Genomic DNA, 22,037 nt, shown 5'->3' on the forward strand with positions numbered 1-22,037 from the left:
CTTTCAGCCTCAGTGAAAGGGACCTATCAAATGCTTGCCTGCTGAAGTAGCAGAATGTAAAGAGAAGACATCCAGTGCTCTGATTAGAGACATGCACGTTACTGAGGACTTATAGACCGTCCTGTTCAATAGGTCTCAATTACAGCGCTCATTTTTACAAAAGAGAATACAGAAACCACAGTTATAAAATTAGAGGGAACTTTATTCAATATCAGGGAACTATATTCAATATCTTATAGTAACCTATAATGAAAAAGACTATGAAAATGAATATGTGTACTTATATGTATGATTCAAACATTATGCTGTACACCAGAAATTAATACAACATTGTAAACTGACTGTACTTTAATTAAAAGAAAAAAAATCACTACACCCACAGGTGTATACAAACTAAGTAAAGGCACATTTATCTGAATTGCCATCTCTTTTCCATTGTTGCTGCCAAGAAATAAGCTATATATCCTTATGCTACAACAATAAAAGTTTACTTTTAATTCTAAAAAGTAAATAAATAAATAAAGTTATGCTTAAATCGTGTAATTTTCTTTTTAGGAATTTACTTAGACTTATTTGATAAGCAAACATTAAATTATTAAACTTATTAAACTGGCTCCCCGTCTTTCGTTTCCTCCCCATTGATGTCTGGACAATGGGAGAGAACAGTGAGGCTAAAGCTTACTGGGGAAACACTCGTTCACCTGGAGGCCAAAGGACACGCTCTGTTCCACCTTTGGGGTTCCCTCCTCAAGCTAATCCATGGCTGTGGGGTCCCTGCCACTCCTTCAGCATTCTCTGGCAGGGCCATCTCTCCTGAATGCCACCAGCAGAGCCCCGGCCTCGGATGCTGGCCCCCAAGTGTCCCCTATGGGAGCTGGGCAAGTTATTAATTGCTCACATTTCAGTTTCCTCAGCTGTCAAACAGAGGTAATAATGATTGCTACCTCATAGGGTCCTTGTGAGAATGAAATGAATGAAATACTTAAAACAGCCCCTGGCACATAATAAGGATTCAATAGGTGTTATACAATTATCATTATAAAGTATTATTGTTGTTGTTCCTGAAAAGACGCAGGAGTTTCTCGTGCTGCTCAGGGTAGGAATGCAGCCGGGTATCAGGAAAGCAATGGAACCAAGAATTAGCCAACCAACAGGACTCCCAGCCGCTATCTCATTTCCTCCAACCACGTCTGGTTCATTTCGTGTCTCTGCAGACCATCCTTCTCCCCTCCCCTGTCCATGTGGTCATTCATGTCTACCGCGGCTCTAAATGCTCATGTTGTAGGCTCAGCCATGTTCCTAGTTGGCTTCCCTTGTGAACTGGGGAGTGGTCCCCAAAGTAGAGGGAAATAATATTCCGCCAGTGGTGTCTGCTATAGGACAAAAGAGACATCCGTCACACACTGATGTCAAAATGACAGTTGAATTTCTGTCCTTTCTGGAGAAGTTGCAAATGCAAAAAATGATGTGAACTTGGATATCACTACCAACAGAATGAAATTAAGTCTGCTTTGACTGATACAAAACAATGTTCTTTTCTTTGGACCTGAATTTTGAAGGGAATGCACTCCAGATAACAACTGGGGCAGACTGTGATCTAGAAAAGACATAGCCCTGATTCCTGGGGACTATTTAGAAGCTATTTTGAAACTCTTCATGTTACATTTACAATAGTTAAAGTTAACTTCTTGTCACATTTTAACTGTTCTGTTGGGGAAGTGGGTATAGCTCAGTGGTAGAGCACATGCTTAGCATGCATGAGGTCCTGGGTTTAATTCCCAGTACCTCCATTTAGAAAAAAAAATTTTTAATCTAAATATTTTGTTGAACATATGAGATAAAGACAAAAAAGACCCTTTTCTGAAGTGATGTGCTGGGCAAAGATCAGACCATACTGAAGAGTACTTTGGGAATTAAAATAACTGACGAATGAAACCGTTATCGGGATGTGGCCTTCCCTTGCATGCAGAAAATAATTGTGCTCATTGTCCTGGTTGATTAAGGAAATCTTCCATTCAGCTCCTATTTTATTTTATTTAAAAGAGTTAGCAGCAGAGCCAACAGAAGAGGGAGAAAATTAATGGTTTGAGCAATTCATTTAAACAAGGAAACAAGTGCCATTTGCTTCTATTCAGGATTCAACAGTTAGAAGAGGAATACACATAGGACATCTAATGTTGGGCCAGAATCCTTTTCTTTGGCCAAAGCAAAACATATCCTGGTAGAATTTTAGAATGTGGCCACAGTTTATCAAAACGTGCAAAGTTTGACAAAATTCAAGAAGCCCATCTGAGCTTGGAGAAAATGATTCCTGGCAAACAAGAATGTCAAAAGTTGTGGCAATTTTTAAAGCAAAAAAAAAAAAAAAAAAAAAAAAAGGCAAATTGTTAAGAGCATATGGTAACTTCTCAATGCTGAAAGCTAGGATCACAGCCGCTCTCGGGACATGAATGTCTGGTAGAAAAGAAATTAAAAATATAGTCACCATGTACCATCTAAACACAAAGACAGAATGGGCCCTATTCATGAAGCTGCTCCTTCTGTGTTCTGACAAAGTAGTAACAGAGACTTGGAAAGATGCAGCAACAACAGAAGGAATCCAAATAAAAAAGTCTGAAAGAAAACAAACCTGAGACGACCCTACAGCCTGATGCATTAGGGTGTAAAATCCCCCGGAGGCCTGGTAATTCTCATGAGCCTCTCCACTTCCCAAGGGCAGGCAGCAAGCAGGGCATCCCCTGTTTCCATAGAAAGTTTTCTGCAGACCCAGGTGGATACCCAGTCCAGAGAAACTGATGTGGATGCTCCCTGAGACATTCTGTTCATTGATGGCAGACCCCTGGATTTCTAAGATTTACCTGTGCCATGGAATCAACCTACTGAGACCACCGTGGGTTGAGCCAGGGTTCCCTGGCTGGACCTCAAAAATCAAGGTGATAGGTCAAGGATGGGCTGTGACATGGGCTGGTTTATGAGCCCACAGCCACACTGGAAGAACTGGTTACAGGCCAGAGCCTAGAACCTCCTGGGAGCCAGGGTCACAGAGCTCCAGAAAAGAATCGAGGGCCCATTAAGATCTGAAGGACTCAGCCCAACTGTGTGCTAATAATTACCTTGGACTTTTTAAAACCCAGAAAAATAAATTGATTTTCAGACCAGAGGGGGAAATTAAACAAACTTAGTGCTTTCTTTCACATCAAAGCTAAGGCAGGATACGAAGCATGCTCATCCAGACCGCACCCTGGAGCTTGCAGGAATGCCAGGAAGTCACATTGGCCTCATTTCCCCAGGGCCGAAACCCACAGGAGACGGTGCCTTCAGACGTTATGTTTGTGAGAGATCACACTCCAGTAACTCCGTGACTGATATTCAATTGTCCTGCCTATGACAGTGTTTGCTCAGGTCAGCTCTAAAGAAGAATGAATGTATGTTTATATTTAGGGAATTTCTGCATTTAGGTATGTTTACTCTTAAATCACTTCAAATGGCTTTGTAGATTTTAGCAAAGTAAAAATGATTTATACTCAAGCTAACCATACACTTACCCTATGACCCAGCCACCATTCCTAGATACCTACGTAACGGATATGTACACATATGTGCACAAAAGTCATTTACAAAAATGTACATAGCTGCATTACTCATTATAGCCAAAAAACTAGCAGCAATCCAAACATCCTTCAGCAACAGAATGGATAAATAAGCAGTGATATATTCCTGCAACAGCATAGCATAGAATAATCAATGACTTACGTATGCAATGTGGAGTAAAAGAAACCAGACACAAATGAGGACATGCTGTATGATTCCATATATAAAGTTCAAAACTGGGCAAAACAAATCTACAGTACTTGAAGTCCCAATAGTGTTTATCCTTGGGGAAGAGAGTGAGTGTGGTAACTGGGAAGGTGGCGTTAGAAGGCCTCTGGGATGGTGGTAATCTATTTCTCAGCTTGGCTGGAGTTTTAAAGGGTGTGCTGCCTTTTAAAATTCATCGAGGAGGGAGGGCATAGCTCAGTGATAGAGTGCGTGCCAAGTATGCACAAGGTCCTGGGTTCAATCCCCAGTACCTCCATCAAACAAGGAAATAAACAAATAAACCTGATTACCTCCCCACCATCAATCAATCAGTCATCAAATTCATCAAGCACTTACAATTTGCTCACTTTTCTGTATCTTCTGTATGTTGATAAGAAATGTGTTTCTAAATATTTAAAAATATCTTTTTAATGATCCACATGGTAGTTGTAACTGTTACTAGAGACCAGCATAGTGATGTAGAAAACCATGTAAAATTTCTGAATGTGCAGGTGGCATGTTTGATGTACCTGGATAGACCCCAAATTACGACAGTTGGTGACCATTATTGTTTGGTATTGCTGATACCTGAAGTCCTACACCTTGCTTAAATCTGGGTATTGGGCAGACTACATTGTTCAACAGCGTATTCTTGGAGTTTAAAGTAATTTAAGATATTCACAGGAAGACCTAGCCAGATGATGACCTGGCTCTTAGCAATTGGTCTTCCCTCCACGTCTTACTTTAGAATTGAAGTCCTCATCCTAAAAATACACCTGGGATCTCTTTAACTTGATATGATGGATGGCCCAGAGGTCAGTGCAAGTGTGCAGAAGACAAGACCCTTGATTAACCCAGGAGAATAAAAAACTATGAGTGCCAAAGAAGAAGTCAAAGGATTTCTTTAGAATTTTTTTTGTATGTTACTTTTTTAAATGTAAATTTTGTCAGTCAGAAAAAAATTGTATTATTCCTTTAGTGGTTCAGTGGCTAAAGAAAAATACAAATATTGTTATGATAGAAGAGTTTAAGCTTTTTAAAACAAATTTATTGGGGTGTAATTTATGTACTATACGTCACTCATTGGCACTGCACAACTCAATGATTTTAGTAAATTTATGGAAATGTGCAACAATCACCATCATCCAGTTTTAGAACATTCCTGTCACTCTTAAAAGTTTTCTTGTGCCCATTTACAGTTAATTCTCGGACCTGCTGCCAGCACTAAGCAACCAGTTTTCCTTTCTGTCACTATAAATTTGCCTTTTCTTACATAAATGGAATCATACAGTGAAGTCTGTTGGATTTTTGCTTCTTTCACTTAGCATGACATTTTCAAGGTCCATTCATGTTTTAGCAAGTATTAAAACTTCACTGCACTCCTTTTATTGCTGAATAGTATCCCATTACATGGATATCTCATGCTTTATTTATCCATTCCCCAGCTGATGGACATTTGGATTGTTTCCAGTTTGGGGTTATTATGACTAAAGCTGCGATGAACATTTGTATACAAGTCTTTGAGTGGGCAAATGTTTTCATTTCTCCTGGATAGATTCCAGGAGTGGAATTGCTGGGATGTATGGTAAGCCTATGTTTAACTTTTTAATGAAGTTGCCCAACTATTTTCCAAACTGTTAGCTATTTTACACTACTACCAGTGATGTCTGAGGATTCTGGTTTCTCCACATCCCTGGCAACACTTGTTATTATCTGTCTTTTAAAAATTGGAACCATTCTGGCCATCATCAAAAAGTCTACAAATTCTGGAGAAGCTGTGGAGGAAAGAGAACCCTTCTATACTGCTGGTGGGAATGTAGACTGGTGCAACCACTATGGCAAATGGTATGGAGATGCCTTAAAAAACTGAAAATAGAGTTACTGTATGATCCAACAATCCTACACCTGAGCATATATCTAGAGGAAACTCTAACTCGAAAAGATATATGCATGCCAATGTTCATTGTAGCACTGTTTACAATAGCCAAGACGTGGAAGCAACCTATATGTCCATCAACAGATGAATGGGTTAAGAAGATGTGGTATAGGTATACAGAGGAATATTACTCAGCCATGAAAAGAATGAAATCATGCCATTTGTAGCAATGTAGGTGGACCTAGAGATGATCATACTAAGTGAAGTAAGTCAGAAGAGAAAGACAAATATCATATGAATTCACTTATATATGGAATCTAAAGAATAATACAAATGAGCTTATTTACAAAACAGAAACAGACTCACAGACATAGAAAACAAACTTATGGTTACCAAAGGGGGAAGAGGGAAGGAGGGATAACTTAGGAGTATGGGATTAACAGATACACACCACTATATATAAAATATATAAACAGCAAGGTATATACTGTATGGCACAGGGAACTATATTTGATATCTTGTAATAACTGATAATGGAGAAGAACCTGAAAAAGGGCTATTTTCATGAGTATATTCACTTTGTAAAAACATATCAAGCTTATAATATATATAGTTCTTCTGTAGATGTATTATTCTTCAATAAAAATTCACATTGTGGGGAAGGTATAGCTCAGTGCTAGAGTGCATGGTTAGCATGCACAAGACCCTGTATTCAATCCCCAGGACCTCTACTGAAAGAAAGAAAAAGAAAGGAAGAAAGGAAGAAAGAAAGGAAGAAAGGAAGGAAGAAAGGAAGGAAGGAAGAAAGAAACCTAATTTCTTCCCCCCCCCAAAAAAAACAAAAAGTAATTTAAAACATAAAAAATAATTTTTTAAAGTTTACATTAAAAAATTAACCTAGAGGGAAGAAAGGATGCTTTTTTATTTTTAATTTGTTTTTTCTCTCTTTTTTTTAAACTTTTTTTTTTTTGCTGGGGAAGGAGGTAGTTAGGTGTATATATGTATGTATGTATGTATGTATTTAATGGAGGTACTGGGGATTGAACCTAGGACCTCGTATGTGCTAAGCATACACTTTACCACTGAACTATACCCTCCTACCCAATGCTTTTATTTTCTTAATGTTAATACTTATAATAAAATTGCTATGTAATATCCTAGAAAAAATTGTGCACTCCAATATAATCTTCAAATAGATTTCTGCAATATAAAGAGAAATGATAATCTTTTATATAATTTCAGAGTGCAGTTTCATGCCTTCCTTTAAAATCTACTAAAATAAAGTCTCTAATTCCTTTGTTATGAAGCCCACCAGAACTTACTACCAAGTCCTGAAAAGTAAATTCCAGGGGCATATAGGCTAGGTGGTGGTACCTGTTTTATTTCATTGTAGCCTTCCTTGGTAACAAATATTCTGTTTCCCCCGCATGAAGATAATGCTACTGCAAATGCACTGTGAGTCATGAAATGTGAGTCAGCTGCTGCAAGGTACTGCTGACTCCTCTGGGGGTGGGGGACCAGTTGTGGTGGGGCGTGCTGTCTCAAGCCTGGCCAGCTGCAAAAATCTGCAAAACAAAGTTTTGCTTATTTCCTTATTCAGAACGTTTTTCTCTGAGCCAAAGTAAGTTGGTATAGAAGCTGAATATGGTGTAAACAAGGCCAGGGAGTCTGCACCTGGGTAATCCACAGACCTGGGGGAGTGTGCCAAGGGATTCATAGGAAATACTGGGACCAGGAGTATTATTAGTAAGAGCCAAAAAGTGAAAACAACCCGCCTGTCCATCAACAGATGAACAGTAAGTAAAATATTGTCTGTTCATTCAATGAAATATTATTCAGCCATAAAAAATGATGAAGTACTGACACACACTATAACATAATGAACCCTGTAAATGTTATGCTATGTGAAAGACGCCAACCACTAAAGGCCACCTGTTGTATGGTTCCATTCATGTCAAATATCCAGAATTTAAAAATCCAGAGAGACAGAAAGTACCTTAGTGGTTTTCAGGGGTTGGAAGTGTTGCAGGAAATGGGAGTTGACTGACAAAGGGTATGGGTTTCTTTTGTGGATAATGAAAACATTCTGGAATTAGTAGAAATGGTTGCGGAACTCTGTGAATATACTAAAAACTGAGTTGTACACTTTCAAAGAATACTTTTTATAGTACCTGAGTTATAACACAATAAAAATAATTTCTGCCCAAGAAATGGGATTGAAAATAATACAGACAATGCAAACACAAGCAAACCATGGGAAAATAGCGAGGCTGACACCTTCCTTTATTACAAGCTCATCTTCAGCCACGTTAACAAGGTAAAAAAATCTGATAAGAAGGTAGCAAAACATAATTGAAATTATCAAGAAAAAAATTGATTATGGTGTGCATCCAAAACTAACATAACATCAATTATACTCAATTTAAAAATTGAATTATTGACATATCATTGAAACTCAAGCGTATATTACACCTTAGATAACAATGACCATCTTTAAAATCATGTGATTCCCAATCTAGTATTTTACAAAATTTTGCCAAACTTAATGAGGAGTATTTAGCAGATTGTTTTGCAATTTCTTGTTTAATAGAGAAGTTCAAAAAGAAACATATCACTGGGAAACACTTTTTCTTGCTACCACAGTAAAACTGGTTAAAATAACAAGCAGGAAACAAAATGGCAACAATTTGAGATGCATTCTTTTGTTAGCAGATGCACTGGAGGACTCAATGAAAATGTAGTGGAAATTTGAAGAAACAAATATTACAACAAATAATCCAATGTTGAAGCTTGCAATACAGCTGGGTGAAAGTACAAAAATTTCTAACATGTTTCAGCTTGTGGTGGTTGCAAGATTCAATATGAACTACTTTTTGTGAACCACTAACCAAAAGATGTCAGGGAAGTCAGCCTCAGGCATAAATTACTTATTCAAAAGAATGTGTTTTATGAAAACCTGGCTAAGTGTAATGGTTGTTGGAGTGGCTGCTTTGATTAGAATGTTTAAGATTCCAGAGAAATGGCACTGCATGTATGTGCCAAATTTCAGACTGCATCATTGTTAGGCAAGCTATTGCAGAAAATATATTGAAGAGGAAATGCAGGTGTTAGAAAATACCATCAAAGGTTTGGTTTTTTTTTTCTCTTTTTGTAAATGAATGGAAATGGAAAATGTAGGCAATAGGAAATGGTGGAGACTGTGGAGAATCGAAGAGTGCAAGGTTGTTCAATGGGGCAGCCATGACTCAGCTCTAGCTGATTGGTTCCAAGTGGGAACGCAGGCAAACATTGCCAGGGATCTATATTTGTAAAGAGAAATTCCCTGATTAAGCCCACATGAAAGGAAAATAGTCTTTTGAAGAACAATCTTCTCTCTTTCTCTTCTGTTTTGCTGTAGGATGAACATAAGCTAGTGGTAGCCTCCTGACTCCTTCAGAAAAGTTAGACAGTGTGGTTAATTTTATAAAAATAAGATCATGCAAACAGGGAACTTTTATAAGCCTTTGTCAACATCTGAGGAGTGACCCAACAGTATTTTGAACTAAACCCAAGCCAGCCAGCTTTCTTTTGGCAAAGCACTTAAAAGTATCAACGTTAGGGGTGGAGGTTATAGCTCAAGTGGTAGAGCTCATGCTTAGTGGCACAAGGTCCTGGGTTCAATTCCCAGTACCTCCTCTAAACATAAATAAATAAACCTAATTACCTCCCCCCAACAAAAAAAATATCAAACTTAAAAGTTTTTACATTTTCTGACCTTTTGTGGGGACTAAGTGATTGTTAGAAATATGCCAGTTAGCAAATATTTTAACAAGATACATACACACACACAAATTGTTTCTTTGATACAAAGATGATATTCTTAAAAATGAGTGAATAAGTAAGTGTTAAATCAAAAGAAACTCATGCTATGAAAAAGAGCCTTGTGAAAAATGGATGTTTGGAATTGCTTCTATCATTAGGTAACTTTTCTGCTGAAATTGATGTATTACTTTAAAAAAAAAAAACCCACCAAGTCTGTATACCTTCAAACAAAAAACAAAAACATTTAACTGTGTTAAAATGCTTAAGAAGTTTCAGTGCATTTTTTAATTTCTTTGGCTAAAACATAAATATATCATAGAGCTAAATAAAAATACAAAATGCAGCATCTGTTGGTTTAAAGAACAAAGTCAGGGGGAGGGTGTAGCTCAGTGGTAGAGTGTGTGCCTAGCATACACAAGGTCCTGGGTTCAATCCCCCATACTTTCACTAAAAATAAATAAATAACAGTCTAACTACTCCCCCACCCCCCCAAATTAAAATAAAATAAACAAAACCTAATTATACCCCCCCAAAGAACAAACTGACAACAAGGAAGATGGAAATTTCCTCATTAAATTTCAACAAACTTTTGCAAAATTGGTAGATGGGACTGAAAACAAATACTGACTTAGTAAGTGCTTGATGTGTTTCTTTCACATGAATTTATGCTTCTGTGTGAGATAACTTAAATATTAAACTATAATAATATATAATAAATATATACAATGAGAGCAAAAGGATTTTTGAATTATTAATTATGTTTAAAATGGACATTTGATACATCTATCATCTTTTAAAATCTGTAGTGCATGTATATTTGATAATGTGCAGAACATACAAGCCTGATAGCATGTGCAGGTCGAGCATATGAAACTGCTATTTTTGTAGGCCAAAACAAAAGAATATCAGCAATTTCAAATGGTTCAGTGTAGAGTTCATAAGTGACTATATGTTAGGGTGCAGACTCAATTTTTTTTAAACGATAGGGATACATGATCAAAAGTGTAGAACTTGCTCAGATTTGAGCCTCTATGCAGCCAACTCAGGCCACCACTGCAACCTGCAAAAACCCAGGAACCCCAAGATCACTGTGTCCCGGTTTCACAAATGCCCGACTCACAGGACCTGTGATGCTACCACATCCGTAGCTAAAGGGTCTCATTTTCCATATTTGTACTAGGTTGGCCACATTCTAATTTAAGGAAAGTATACTAAGCACATTTAAAATTCTAGTGCCATCAGCATGTGGGTGAAATTCAGTTTCTTCAAGTAAACTGATCATTGAGCCAGATCTTTTTAATCAGTAAAACTGATTTATTAAGAAAACGAACTAAAGCCGAATGTGATGACTTCAGCTCCATAATAAGCATCACAGGAAGAGAGAGTAGAGGTAAGACTTCTAGTGTTTTTCTGTTAAAACTCAGCAAAATAAGCCATCTTAAAACCTTTCTGAAATAAGCCCATAAGAATTGTTTTTAAGTTTGGAAAAAGGTACTTTAAACAGTAAGTGAAACAACAAGTTTATACTGTATAGCACATGGAACTATATGCAATATCTTGTAGTAACTTATGGTGAAAGAGAATATGAAAAAGAATATATGTATGTTCCTTTATGACTGAAGCATTGTGCTGTACACCAGAAATTGACACAACATTGTAAACTAACTATACTTCAATAAAAATATAAAATAAAATAAGTAAAAACAGTAAATGAAACAATAAAATGAAAGAATAAAAGCATTTGCTAAAGAAAAAAATTCTTAAAAAAATGTAAATAGAAAAGAGAAAAAGTTTAAAAAAGCAAATTTTTAAAGGGATTCAGCAATTTAAAAAATGATGTTGGGTGTCTTTGGACAGAGAAGGGGAAGACAGGAGGGGGTGACTTTCACTTGCAACAAACACTTTCTGTACTGTTTGGATTGTTAGAATATTTGCATGTATTACTCCTATTTTTTAAAATTAATGGATTATTTGAGCTTTGAACTTATAGGCCATTTTGCTTTCTTTTTTATACTTTTTCTGCAGTCTTAAAAACTATAAATATAATTTCAAGGGTTAAATATAGAAAAATCCTGACAAACTTACAAACTTTAAAGCAGGCACTAATTAAACCTAAAGATGTCTTAAACAAAAAAGGTGATTATCAAACAATTTTTTTCCTTTCAAAATATTTATTTCAAGTAGAAACTGGGAAAACAACCACGTGTAAGATGGTTAAGTGAAAAACCTTGATGACTACACTCATTTGCTCCTCAAAATATAAAAAGCTGAAAATAAGGTTACATCAGGTACTCTGATTGACAACAGTGTTACTTTATTCAAGTAACAAGTCCAAAGCGGTCCCCAGTTGAGAGTTAAAGCCATTCTCTCTAGTCATACACACAGCCCTTAGACAAGAATCAGATACATGTTTATCTAGAACTGTCCCCACCCCCCAATTCGTATCTTTTTTATTTTTGTCACTCTTATGCAAAGTATTCAGTGTTTTGGTTTTTTTTTTTTGGTTTTTTTTATAAATACTTTTCTCCCCCCAGAATGCCACTAAATAACCACGTTAGCCCTGGATGACAATATATAAATCATTTTTACAAAAGCATTAATAGCTAAATAAGGAGCCTCAGGTTAAGTGAGAGGTATGGGTGGGTTATACATCCGTGCGGGAAAGATTTGTCCCTTGGTCAGCAGAGTGACATTGCTGAATGTGCTTTGAAAGGTGCCCCCACCCACTTAACAACCCCTGTGGAATAAAATGTTCGCTTGATCCTAGAATCCTGTCTCAAACGTATGAATACGGCACCAAGAATGACCAGGAGAAGGAAGAGTAAAAGCTGAGTCCTCGCGATGCGGGCAGTGCTGGCCAAAGTCCCTGCGCGCCCAGCGGAAACGCAGAGTCCTGGCACACGTGAGGTGGGTCTGGCGCGGGAGAGACCGGTTTACTCGGATGAGGAGCACCCAGCATCCTCCGGAGAGTCACGGTGGGGGAGAAGACCATCACCATGGAGACCACCGTGGCCTCCCGGCCTCCATCCTGCGTTTGTCCTCGGGTCTCGGCGCTTTCCCTCTTCCACCTCCAGGGTTTCCTCTTCTTGCTCCCCATCTGAGTCTGACTCGTCGTTGTAGAAGTGAATGGTGGCTTGAACTGGGAAACTGGCCAGCACCTTCTCCCCGGAACTCTGCAGGTACTCTTGACGCTTAGAGATGGGTAAATAAAGTCTAATATTTAAGAAACAAATACACCGTGAATCAACCTTAAAACAGTCCTAAACTCCACCTGGAGGAGCCTTTTCCCTGGAAGCAGCTAACTCCGAGCCTGCCTCTCTGATTTTGCCTTTGCTGCGCACAGCAGGGTTTTTTTGTTTGTTTGTTTTTATTTTGTTTGTTTGTTTTTAAGCTACCAGAACACAAAATTGTGAGCAGATTTGGGGGGGCAGGAACCTGATAGTGAACCCTGCACTAGGTCAGAAATGAGCTATAATCTGAGAGAAATTCAGTTTAGATAGATGCAGGGAAATGGTGTGTGTGCTTCCACGGGGGTAATAGGATAGGGAAACACTGAGTTGGAAGGTTAAGAGGCTCTCTCTGGTCAAACAGAGGACCTGACTGACTATGCTGGATCATATACGTCCTCTTGAGGTCAGGCCTCAATCCCTCCTAGACCCTCAAGTATGGGGAATATTGTGACTTTGGAGGAAACTTGACCCTGAAACCCTGGTCTGGAGAAGTGGCTAATCTTTCTGAACGTCACCACAGAAAGGCTGCAGGGGTGGGTCCCTCGCTTTGGCAGAAGAGAAAATGGCATTGCTGGCAATTTGTCTAGAAGAGAGAGGGAAAGAGAAAGAAGGAGGAAGGAGAAAGAGAGAGGGAGGGAGGGAAAGGAAGAACAGAGATATATAAAATTTGGAACATTTAAATCCAGGTTTGGTGAATTTATGATTCCAATTATACATGAAAATTATTTTAAAATGCCCCCACTCTCCCCATCCTCTTATCCTTGTAGCTTGACTCACTAATTTTTGCATTTTTACCCATGGTCTTCTGAGGGTCTGGGAGGGATTATCAATTGATCACTGTGTATTTGCAAAGCTGATTTCAATCCCTTCCCCGCCCCACCCACCTCCCTGCCTTTTTTGGATAGAGGAGAAAAGGGAACCAGAAAACATCCTACTATAAATAATATAGGACAATTTTTAACTATCTAAGAATTCCAGTAGATGGTGGCTCTCTACCCCCAGGGGACATTCAGCAATGTCTGGAGACAGCTTTAGTTGCCGCAACTGTTAGGAAGCTACTGGCTTTAAGCGGGTAGAGGCCAGGGATGCAGCTTAACACTCTTGCAACAAAGAGTGATCCGGTTGAGTCAACTGAATTTGTTTCTTTTCTTTTTTTAATTGTCAGTTTATAATGTGTCAATTTCTGGTGTACAGCATAATAGTTTAGTCATACATATACAAACATATATTCATTTTCATACTCACTTTCATTATAAGTTACTACAAGATATTGAATATAGTTCCCTGTGTTATACAGTAGGACCTTGTTGTTTATCTATTTTATATATAGTAGTCAGTATCCGCAAATCTGGAACTCCAATTTATCCCTTCCCACCCCCTTCCCCTCCTGATAACCTTAAGTTTGTTTTCTATGTCTGTGAGTCTGTTTCTGTTTTGTAAATAAGTTCATTTGTCTTTTTTTTTAGATTCCACATATAAGTGATATCATATGGTATTTTTCTTTCTCTTTCTGGCTTACTTCACTTAGATCGACAATCTCCAGGTCCATCTATGTTACTGCAAATGGCATTTTATTCTTTTTTATGGCTGAGTAGTACTCCATTGTATAAATATACCACAACTTGTCAACTGTCTTTCAATCAAAAAAATTTATCCAATCCAAAGCAGTGGTAGTCCCAAGGTTGAGAAACTCTGTGACAAATGGAATGTAAATCTAAGACAGTATAGTTTAGTGGTGGGTCATGTTGAAAATTAGGTCTCATGCTGAAGTATTTGCAAATGAATGCAAAAGATGTCTGGGATTTGCTTTAAAGTACTCTAACAACAAAAAAATAGTTGGGAGAGATGATAAACATGATCTGATCCAGAGAACACTGACAATTACTCAGGCTGGTGATGGGCACGTGGGGGTTCACCATACCATTCTCTCCATTTTTGTGTAGGTTTGAAATTTTTGTGATAAAAAGATAAAATTGCTGTATTCAGTTTGCAATACTTGGTTACACAGATGCAGCTCACATATTGCCAGTCACTGCATTCTCAATGAATCAAAAATTGGGGAGCAGCAGAAAGTCTGCAAGGCAGGTCCGGGGGCAGGTGTGCAGGGGAGGGCTCACCAGGCATGAAGGAGGGGTGGTTCCCAACCCCGGTGGCATGTAAGATCACCTGGGAAGCCTATAAAAGTAGATACCTGCACCTTTCTCCATACCCCAGAGGAATCACCCTGCATATGTATTTTTAAAGCTTCTCCAGTGAGGACTGAAGAACCACTGATGTGAAACACTAGGAAAACTTCCTTTTTCACAAAAATCACTCTTTGATCAGTATGATGGGCTCTAAATTTCATCTCCAGCAATTAAAATCTTGGGATTTTATTTATTTTTTATTATTTTTGGGGGGGTGGTAATTAGGTTTATTTATTATTTTTTTTAACAGAGGTACTGGGGATTGAACCCAGGACCTTTTTCATGCTGAGCATGTACTTTACTACTAAGCTATACTCTCCCTCTCTTTGGGTTTTATTAAAGCTTCCAAAACAACAAGTTTATAATGTATAGCACAGGGAACTATATTCACTATCTTGTAGTAACCTATAATGAAAAAGAATATGAATAGGAATATATGCATGTATATGTATGACTGAAACATTGTGCTGTACACTAGAAATTGACACAAAATTGTACACTGACTATAATTCAATTAAAAAAAAATGCTCCCAGTCTTCCAGGATAACTAGGGTAAAAAATACTCTGACAAGACTTGACAGCATTCGCTAGGTTAGGTTTGTTTCAGTGAAGGAAATGAGAGCTGGAGAGAGACAGGCTAAGAGGAAAAGGAGAGATGGACACAGAGAAACAGATAAAAACCCTGAGCATGAACCACTTGCCTAAAATGGAAGAAATGAAAGAGGATACAGCCATGAGGGTCCTGATGGCTGCCAGGACCACGAAAGAACTGAGAGAGGCCAGAGGAACCAACTGTGGTCCAGCATCTATCCAATCCATCATTTAAGAAGTCTACTTTGCACTCGGTAATATATTAACTTATACCCTGGGAGAAAAATAGAAACGCACCTAAGTCTAAGCAAATAAGCTGATACATATATATAATTCATATGCAATTAAATTTAACACAAGGCAAAATATGTAATGAGAGGTATAAACAAAAGATGTAAAGAGAAGAGAGAGGCCAATTTCAACTTACAACTGAAACACTGAATGAATGAATAAATGAATAGATTCCAGAAATCCAACAAAGTATCTTTGAAGTTCCTTGGGGTGATAATAACTAAATGATATTGGGGAATATACTAAATTATTTTCTATTTGTTGGAAACGTATACACTTGAAGACACTAGAGTGTATTAATGCTTATATTAAAAGGAATTGATTTTTAAAAGATTTTTAAAAGGAGAAAAAAATAGGAAATGAAATATTTCTTACAGTGAAGTCAGATATTACCTTACAGGATGCTGAAACCCAAAGGCCCCTTTTGATCCAAATGTTCGTTGGTCACCCCCAGGCTCAAGCTGTAAAGACAGACACATACAAACTCAGACACAGTCAATGAGCCTCAGAGTAGCATACCGAAGTGTTTGGAAATAAAATCTCAGTAGCCTGCACTTGTTAGCATCAGTTCCAATTTTGGAGACAGTTTAAACATCTTAACAGTATTTGATAAGCCCCTCTTCCTCTTACTTTTGTCATGGGGTCCCGGGCAAGGAAGAGGATCAGGAAGGGGTTCATGGGGCCTGGTTAAGACATCAGTGGCACTTGGGTATGCAGTTCTGGGCCCATTCCTGGTGGAGGAGAGCATCAAATTCCAAGGGGCAGGAAAATAGACTGCACATGTAGGGAAAGGTGGAGCCCAGTGTGGAATGAAGGAGACACTGCAGTGGTAAAAGGGCTACAACAGTAAGCTGAGTCCGGATACTAACACCTCAAATACCCACTATTGAGTCTAGGTTTCATTCTAGAGGCAGGCACTGAAGACCATGACTGATTTTTGAGCTGGGAGTTCAACAATCAGATCTGAGTTTTAAGGAAAATAGTAGCTGCTGGGAGCAGTGCAGAGCCCAGATTGGTGAAGTGAGGGCTTGGAGGCATCTGGCAAGATGTGATAAAGATTTGAACTTTAGTGACAAGGACCAGAAGGGAAAGGAAAGACAGATTCCAGACATTGAGTATCATCCCAAACACCCCAGACCACTTAAATATCAAGAGCAGAGGAGAGGCCCTGAATAGCCAGAGCAATTTTGAGGAAGAAGAACAAAGGTTGAGGCATCACACTTCTTGACTTCAAACTATATTACAAAGCTAGAGTAATCAAAACAGTGTGATATTGGCATAAATATAGACCCGTAGATCAATGGAACCGAATAGACAGCCCAGAAATAAACATACATATATCATCAATTAATTTATGACAACAGAGCCAAGACTATTCACTGGAGAAAGAACAGTCTAATAAATGGTATTGAACAAACTGAACAGCCTCATGCAAAAGAATGAAACTGACCCCTATCTTACACCATACACAAAAAATAACTCAGACCAAGTTAAAAATCTAACAAAAGACTTGAAACCATAAGGCTCCTTGACACTTTAGCAGCCTTATTTTTATAATATGCTATGGTGAGCTAAGAGAAATAGTATAAGACTCTTTGGAACAAAACTTTTTCCACAATGAAATTCACTCTCTGGGGACTCCAGGAATTCAGGTCTGTGTTAAGCTCTGTTTGTAATTATAAAATATCTCTAATTGCTCAGGCTCACTCTACCACCATAAGCAATTCTGGCTGTCAGAAGTGATTTTATACCCAGTGAAGGCAGAGGATGTAATGGACAATGCAAATCTTGATGGACACCTAAAGGCAGTGTGGGTAGTACAGAGAAATAGCCTCGTTTAAGTGATGAATCCTAACCAGACTCTGTGAAATACACAGCTCACTTTTAATAGACTCTATCAACTTTCCCCCCACAAACATACACAGCTTTTAAAACTTCACACCACAAGTATCATCATTAAAGATCCTTTCCTGATGACTGAAAATGTCTAAATATTCACCCTTTGATAAGTCAGGAGAACAGAAACATATACAAGTTACACGCCGTGTTTAAGGGGGTGTGTGTGTGTTCTTAAGAGCGAGAGAACAGATACAGGAGAGATTTTCTTGAGGGTCTCATTGCCTCCTCCCTATGCATGCTTCTGACTCCGGAGATGCTAGGATGCAGGGAGCCTGGAAGATGGAAGGACAGACCTAGAACACAGTCCCTGATATGTCCTAGGAAGTCGTCTCCCTTGCAGGTTTAGGCTGTCATTCATTTTTCCCAGGCGGTAAGGGAGACAGCTCCCAAGTGGTGGTAGGGGAACCAAATGAGTGAGGGTGACTCCGCTGCTCAGGACACAGGGCCTTGAGACTTTCCCTCGAACTTAGATTGTATTCTAATTTTGATCTGCTTGCGCGCAATCCTGGTACAGGTCACTAGGCAGTAGTCTCACCACTCCCACCCCTCCCCGCCAATATTTTTTAAGAAGTACACAACAGGGCTCGGGAATCGAGGGATTCTCCTGCTCTGTCGGGAGAGGGCGCTGCTGAGCAAGAAGCCGTCCCTCCCCGCGCCCGGCTGCTCCTCACCAGGCTGGGGCGCCCGGGAACCGCGCCCGCGGCGCTTGGGGTCTGCGGTCACCGCCGCTGAGCGCTCCGCCCGGCCAGTCGGGCTCTGCAAAGATCCGTCCCGGGAAGAACCAGGCAGAGAGCTCTACAGCCCCCACGCACACCCACTCCTCCCCCTGCAAATCCATGGACACAACTGCTTCATCTTTTGCGCCATGCTGATAATCAACTAGAAAGTTCTTGTGGCTTAACATTTTTCTGCAAGTAATCATTTTTCTCACAAAAGGCTCTCTCATCATAATAGAAAAACAAACTGCCTTACATTAGGAAGTGTGCTTTTCATTCTTGCAAACAACTGATAGGTTCCACATACATTTCACTTAAAATAGGATGTTTTCTCCCAAGCACCTTTTTTTAAATTTTTTTTTTTTTTTTGCAGGGGGAGGTAATTACGTTTATTTATTTATTTAATTAATTAATTTTGGAGAAGGTACTGGGGATTGAACCCAGGACCTTGCATATGCTAAGCATGCACTCTACCACTTGAGCTATATATACCCTCCCTGTACCCAAGTACCTTTTAAGTCTTATGTTTAAGAACTTAAATTTGAATGCAAAAGAAGGAATTATTTTCCATCATTTAGATACTGCATGTAAGAATAACTTGGGCTAAAAAAAAATCATATCCCTCATTAATTTCATATAGATTTTATTTGTTTCATTCTTTAAATAGTAACTGAATTAAAAGTCTCATCATTCAGATTAATTTAATAAGGGAGTCTAAAATATTTCAACTTACATTTTAATACAACAAAGGAAAGGCACATTCTATGAAAGCAAGTCATTACTTCAGTAAGTATAAAGCAGTTTAGTTACCAATGCAATAGACAAAAGAATAGTGGCAGTGATTAATCTTCACCCACAAAGCCTTCAGCTGGAGTGTATTTGCTCAGACAACATGTGTTACCCCAGAAGTCCTTGCGGACAGGGCCCAAAAAGCTTCAGAAAGGGCCAGACGGCAGGTGGGGACTTTTAACCACACCTTCTGGGCACCCCAGACAGGGCTCTGCCCATATTTGCACTGTGGCACCAGCCCAGCACTAATGGCATACCAAAGTTTTCTCTAAGGTGAGGGGGGCAGAAGCAGCCTTCCCTTCATCTCTACCTGCTGGTTAACAGGGGGGAAAAAACAGCAGAGAAGGAATGTCTTTTAATTTGCCCTTGAACCCATAGTGGCAGCCATAGTGGCTTTGCTTTTCAAGAAAGAAGCAGCAAGCTGGAGCCAACTGGCATAAGAGTCAGGTCTGATCAACACCTGGCTGGCCCAGGATCCTACTCCCAGATCCCAAGGCACTTAGATGACTAAGGAAGGGACAGGCCGAGGAGGCCTTTCACGGTCCCTTTATTTTAGAAATGATGCCACTTGCTCGCTGAACTGCTTGACACCTACGATGTCCATACTTAACCTTACCGCGCCTCGGGTTCCCGTCGGCTCAGCATCCTGGGGTGTCAGGATCCAAGGTCTCCATGGCGCTTGGCTGGAATGGCAGGGACCAAGAGTGAAACCCAGCATCTTCTGCTTTTAAAATTAGATCATAAGAGTTTTCATTCTGATCACTCCTAATGTCTGCCTGAGGGTCACTAGACACACTAGAACATTCTCTCACGTTCTCAGGCTGTGGCCAGTGCATTTGTGCTTTTTTCTCCTGCCACATGCCCAGTTCTCTGCCTTCACGGGGCTTTGAGAACTCTCAAATCTGATACAATCATCAGGGGACACATTATCTGAGGACTTTCTCTCCCACCCTGGCTGGATTCCGCAATTCACTCTCCCCACCAGGCTGGCTACTCCGTGGCTCACTAACTTCAACCGCACCAGCTACTGAAGGATGTTGATTGTACAGACAGAGTTCTACTGAGTTTCACGATGCAAAAAGGGGGAATCAGTTTCTTCTCTGCTGCTGCCTGGCCACCCAGTCCCTTCCACATCTCCCCTGCTAATTTGATTTTTTTTTAAAACTACCTTAAAAAGGGCCGGTGCCCGGGGACAGCGAAAGCTGAGCCCCAAACACAGGGCAAAGAATGTCACCATCAGTGTGACAACTAACGTGAGATGACTCCCTGCAAGGCTCGCTGAGGGGCCCTGAAGGCTTTAACGTTCCCAGCCCGGTGCATTTCAGATCTATAAACCGAAGAGTCGGCCCGTTTCCTTGCCAGGCACCTCATGGGCCTCTGCGCTTCAGAACTGTGTTCTGGTACCGAGACGATTCTGCGTCCCTGGCTCTGGCTAAGGAATATGCTCGGCGTCGCCGTCGGGCTCCGGGGTTCTGCGCGGATTCGTGGTGCTCAGCGCGGCCGGAGCATCTTCTCTGCGCTCCCCGCACCGAAGCGCCGCAGGTACAGCCTCACCTCTCGGACCCGCGCGGCGGCAGTGGTTCCCGGGGCCCGTCTCCCGGGCAGTCACAGACGCGTCCCCGCGCCTCCCGGGCTCCGGCCGCTGCCTCTGATCTCATGGTGCCCTCGGAACCCGCGCCCCTCCAGCGGCGCCAGCGCTCGGCCGCGCCTTTAACCGCTCGGGCTAGGGCGCTCACCTACCCGCGCGCTCGGCGCCAGGTTTAAAAACGGGGGCGGGGCGGGGAGAGGACACGGGAAACCCGGGAGAGGGTGGGGTGGGCACCGGAGAAGGACAAGCAAAGCTCAGGGAGGGAGCGCGGCGGTGGGGAGGGGACGAGGTCAAGGAGGGGAATCGGGAAGCCCAGGGCAAGGGTGTGGAGGGGACAAAGGAAACCCTGGGAGGATCGCCAAGGGCGGGGGCAAGGAAGCTCGGGGAGGGGACGGCGGGAAGTGACACGGGAAGCCTGGAGAGGGGGACACGTCGGGCGGGGGTCTTGGGCGGTTGCGTCGGGTGCACCCTCTCCGGGGCTGGAAGCTACAGGGAGATCGCGGAGGGGCCTCCCCTGCCCGGCGGTGAACAGAAGTGTCCCTGGCTTCCTTCCGCCTCCCTGGGGTCTCTGCGGCCCTTGGTGTTCTGGTTCCTGCACGAGAATCTAGGTCCCAGATTTGCGGAAAATCTCACGTCCACCACTTTAGAGCGGACGCGGGGTTTTGGGGGGCGGCTATAGAAGACTGTGACCCGCCCTGCCTCTGGTGCTGGACCGCGGGCGCCGGGACATCGTGGCCGCTATGCTCAAACTGGGGCGGGGGCGGGGGCGGGGGCGGGGGTGGGGTGGGGTGGGCGGTGGGCAGCGACGCTTTCAGGAGAGAGTTCTCGAGATGAGAGCACCCTTCCCACCGATGGGGACCTTGGAAAAGGATGTGGCTTTCTATGGGGGTGGGTGGGAGTTTCCTCTGGTTAGCCCCAGGCTGGGTACAGAGAGCCTGGGCGATGCGGGAGGGCGCGCGTGCCCTGGGACCACTTGGGCGGCTGCGGTCGTCACCAGCGCTGGGCCTGGATGCCACAAGTGCTATATTATCAGCAGAGCCCAGCGACAGAACCCTGAGGGCCGCAGGCCTGGACTCGGGCCCCTCGCTTAAACAGGATCTGTTCCTCGGTATCCCACGGACGCTGCGTCTGAAAATGCAAGCTTTATGTGACCTACATTCATGGATTTAAAGAAAAATCAAAGAACTTCAGAGACTGAAATGGTTCCACATTTTTTTTAAGAGCAACAGGTTATGACAATGATTAAACCTAATCAAAACAAAGAGGAGGGAA

The 22,037-nt window shown here is 41.1% G+C and overlaps 1 protein-coding gene across 2 annotated transcripts; it reads right to left on the reverse strand.

The window, feature by feature from the left end:
• Positions 1–11,635: 11,635 nt before the first annotated feature.
• On the reverse strand, positions 11,636–21,332 carry RIPPLY3 (ripply transcriptional repressor 3). Of its 2 annotated transcripts, none has more exons than XM_014561568.2 (4): positions 20,732–21,332; positions 19,794–19,860; positions 16,167–16,234; positions 11,636–12,688 (listed from the first exon to the last, which is right to left on the reverse strand). In XM_014561568.2, the coding sequence occupies exons 1-4, from the start codon at positions 20,833–20,835 to the stop codon at positions 12,409–12,411; spliced, it is 519 nt and encodes a 172-aa protein (XP_014417054.2). In that variant the 5' UTR covers positions 20,836–21,332; the 3' UTR covers positions 11,636–12,408. The 2 variants fall into 2 exon arrangements, with proteins under 2 accessions (XP_014417054.2, XP_032324260.1); XM_032468369.1 differs by lacking the exon at positions 20,732–21,332 and adding an exon at positions 20,544–20,711.
• Between the last annotated feature and the right edge of the window lie 705 nt (positions 21,333–22,037).

This window comes from Camelus ferus, chromosome 1 (assembly GCF_009834535.1).
Source record: "Camelus ferus isolate YT-003-E chromosome 1, BCGSAC_Cfer_1.0, whole genome shotgun sequence".
Taxonomy (NCBI): domain Eukaryota; kingdom Metazoa; phylum Chordata; class Mammalia; order Artiodactyla; family Camelidae; genus Camelus; species Camelus ferus.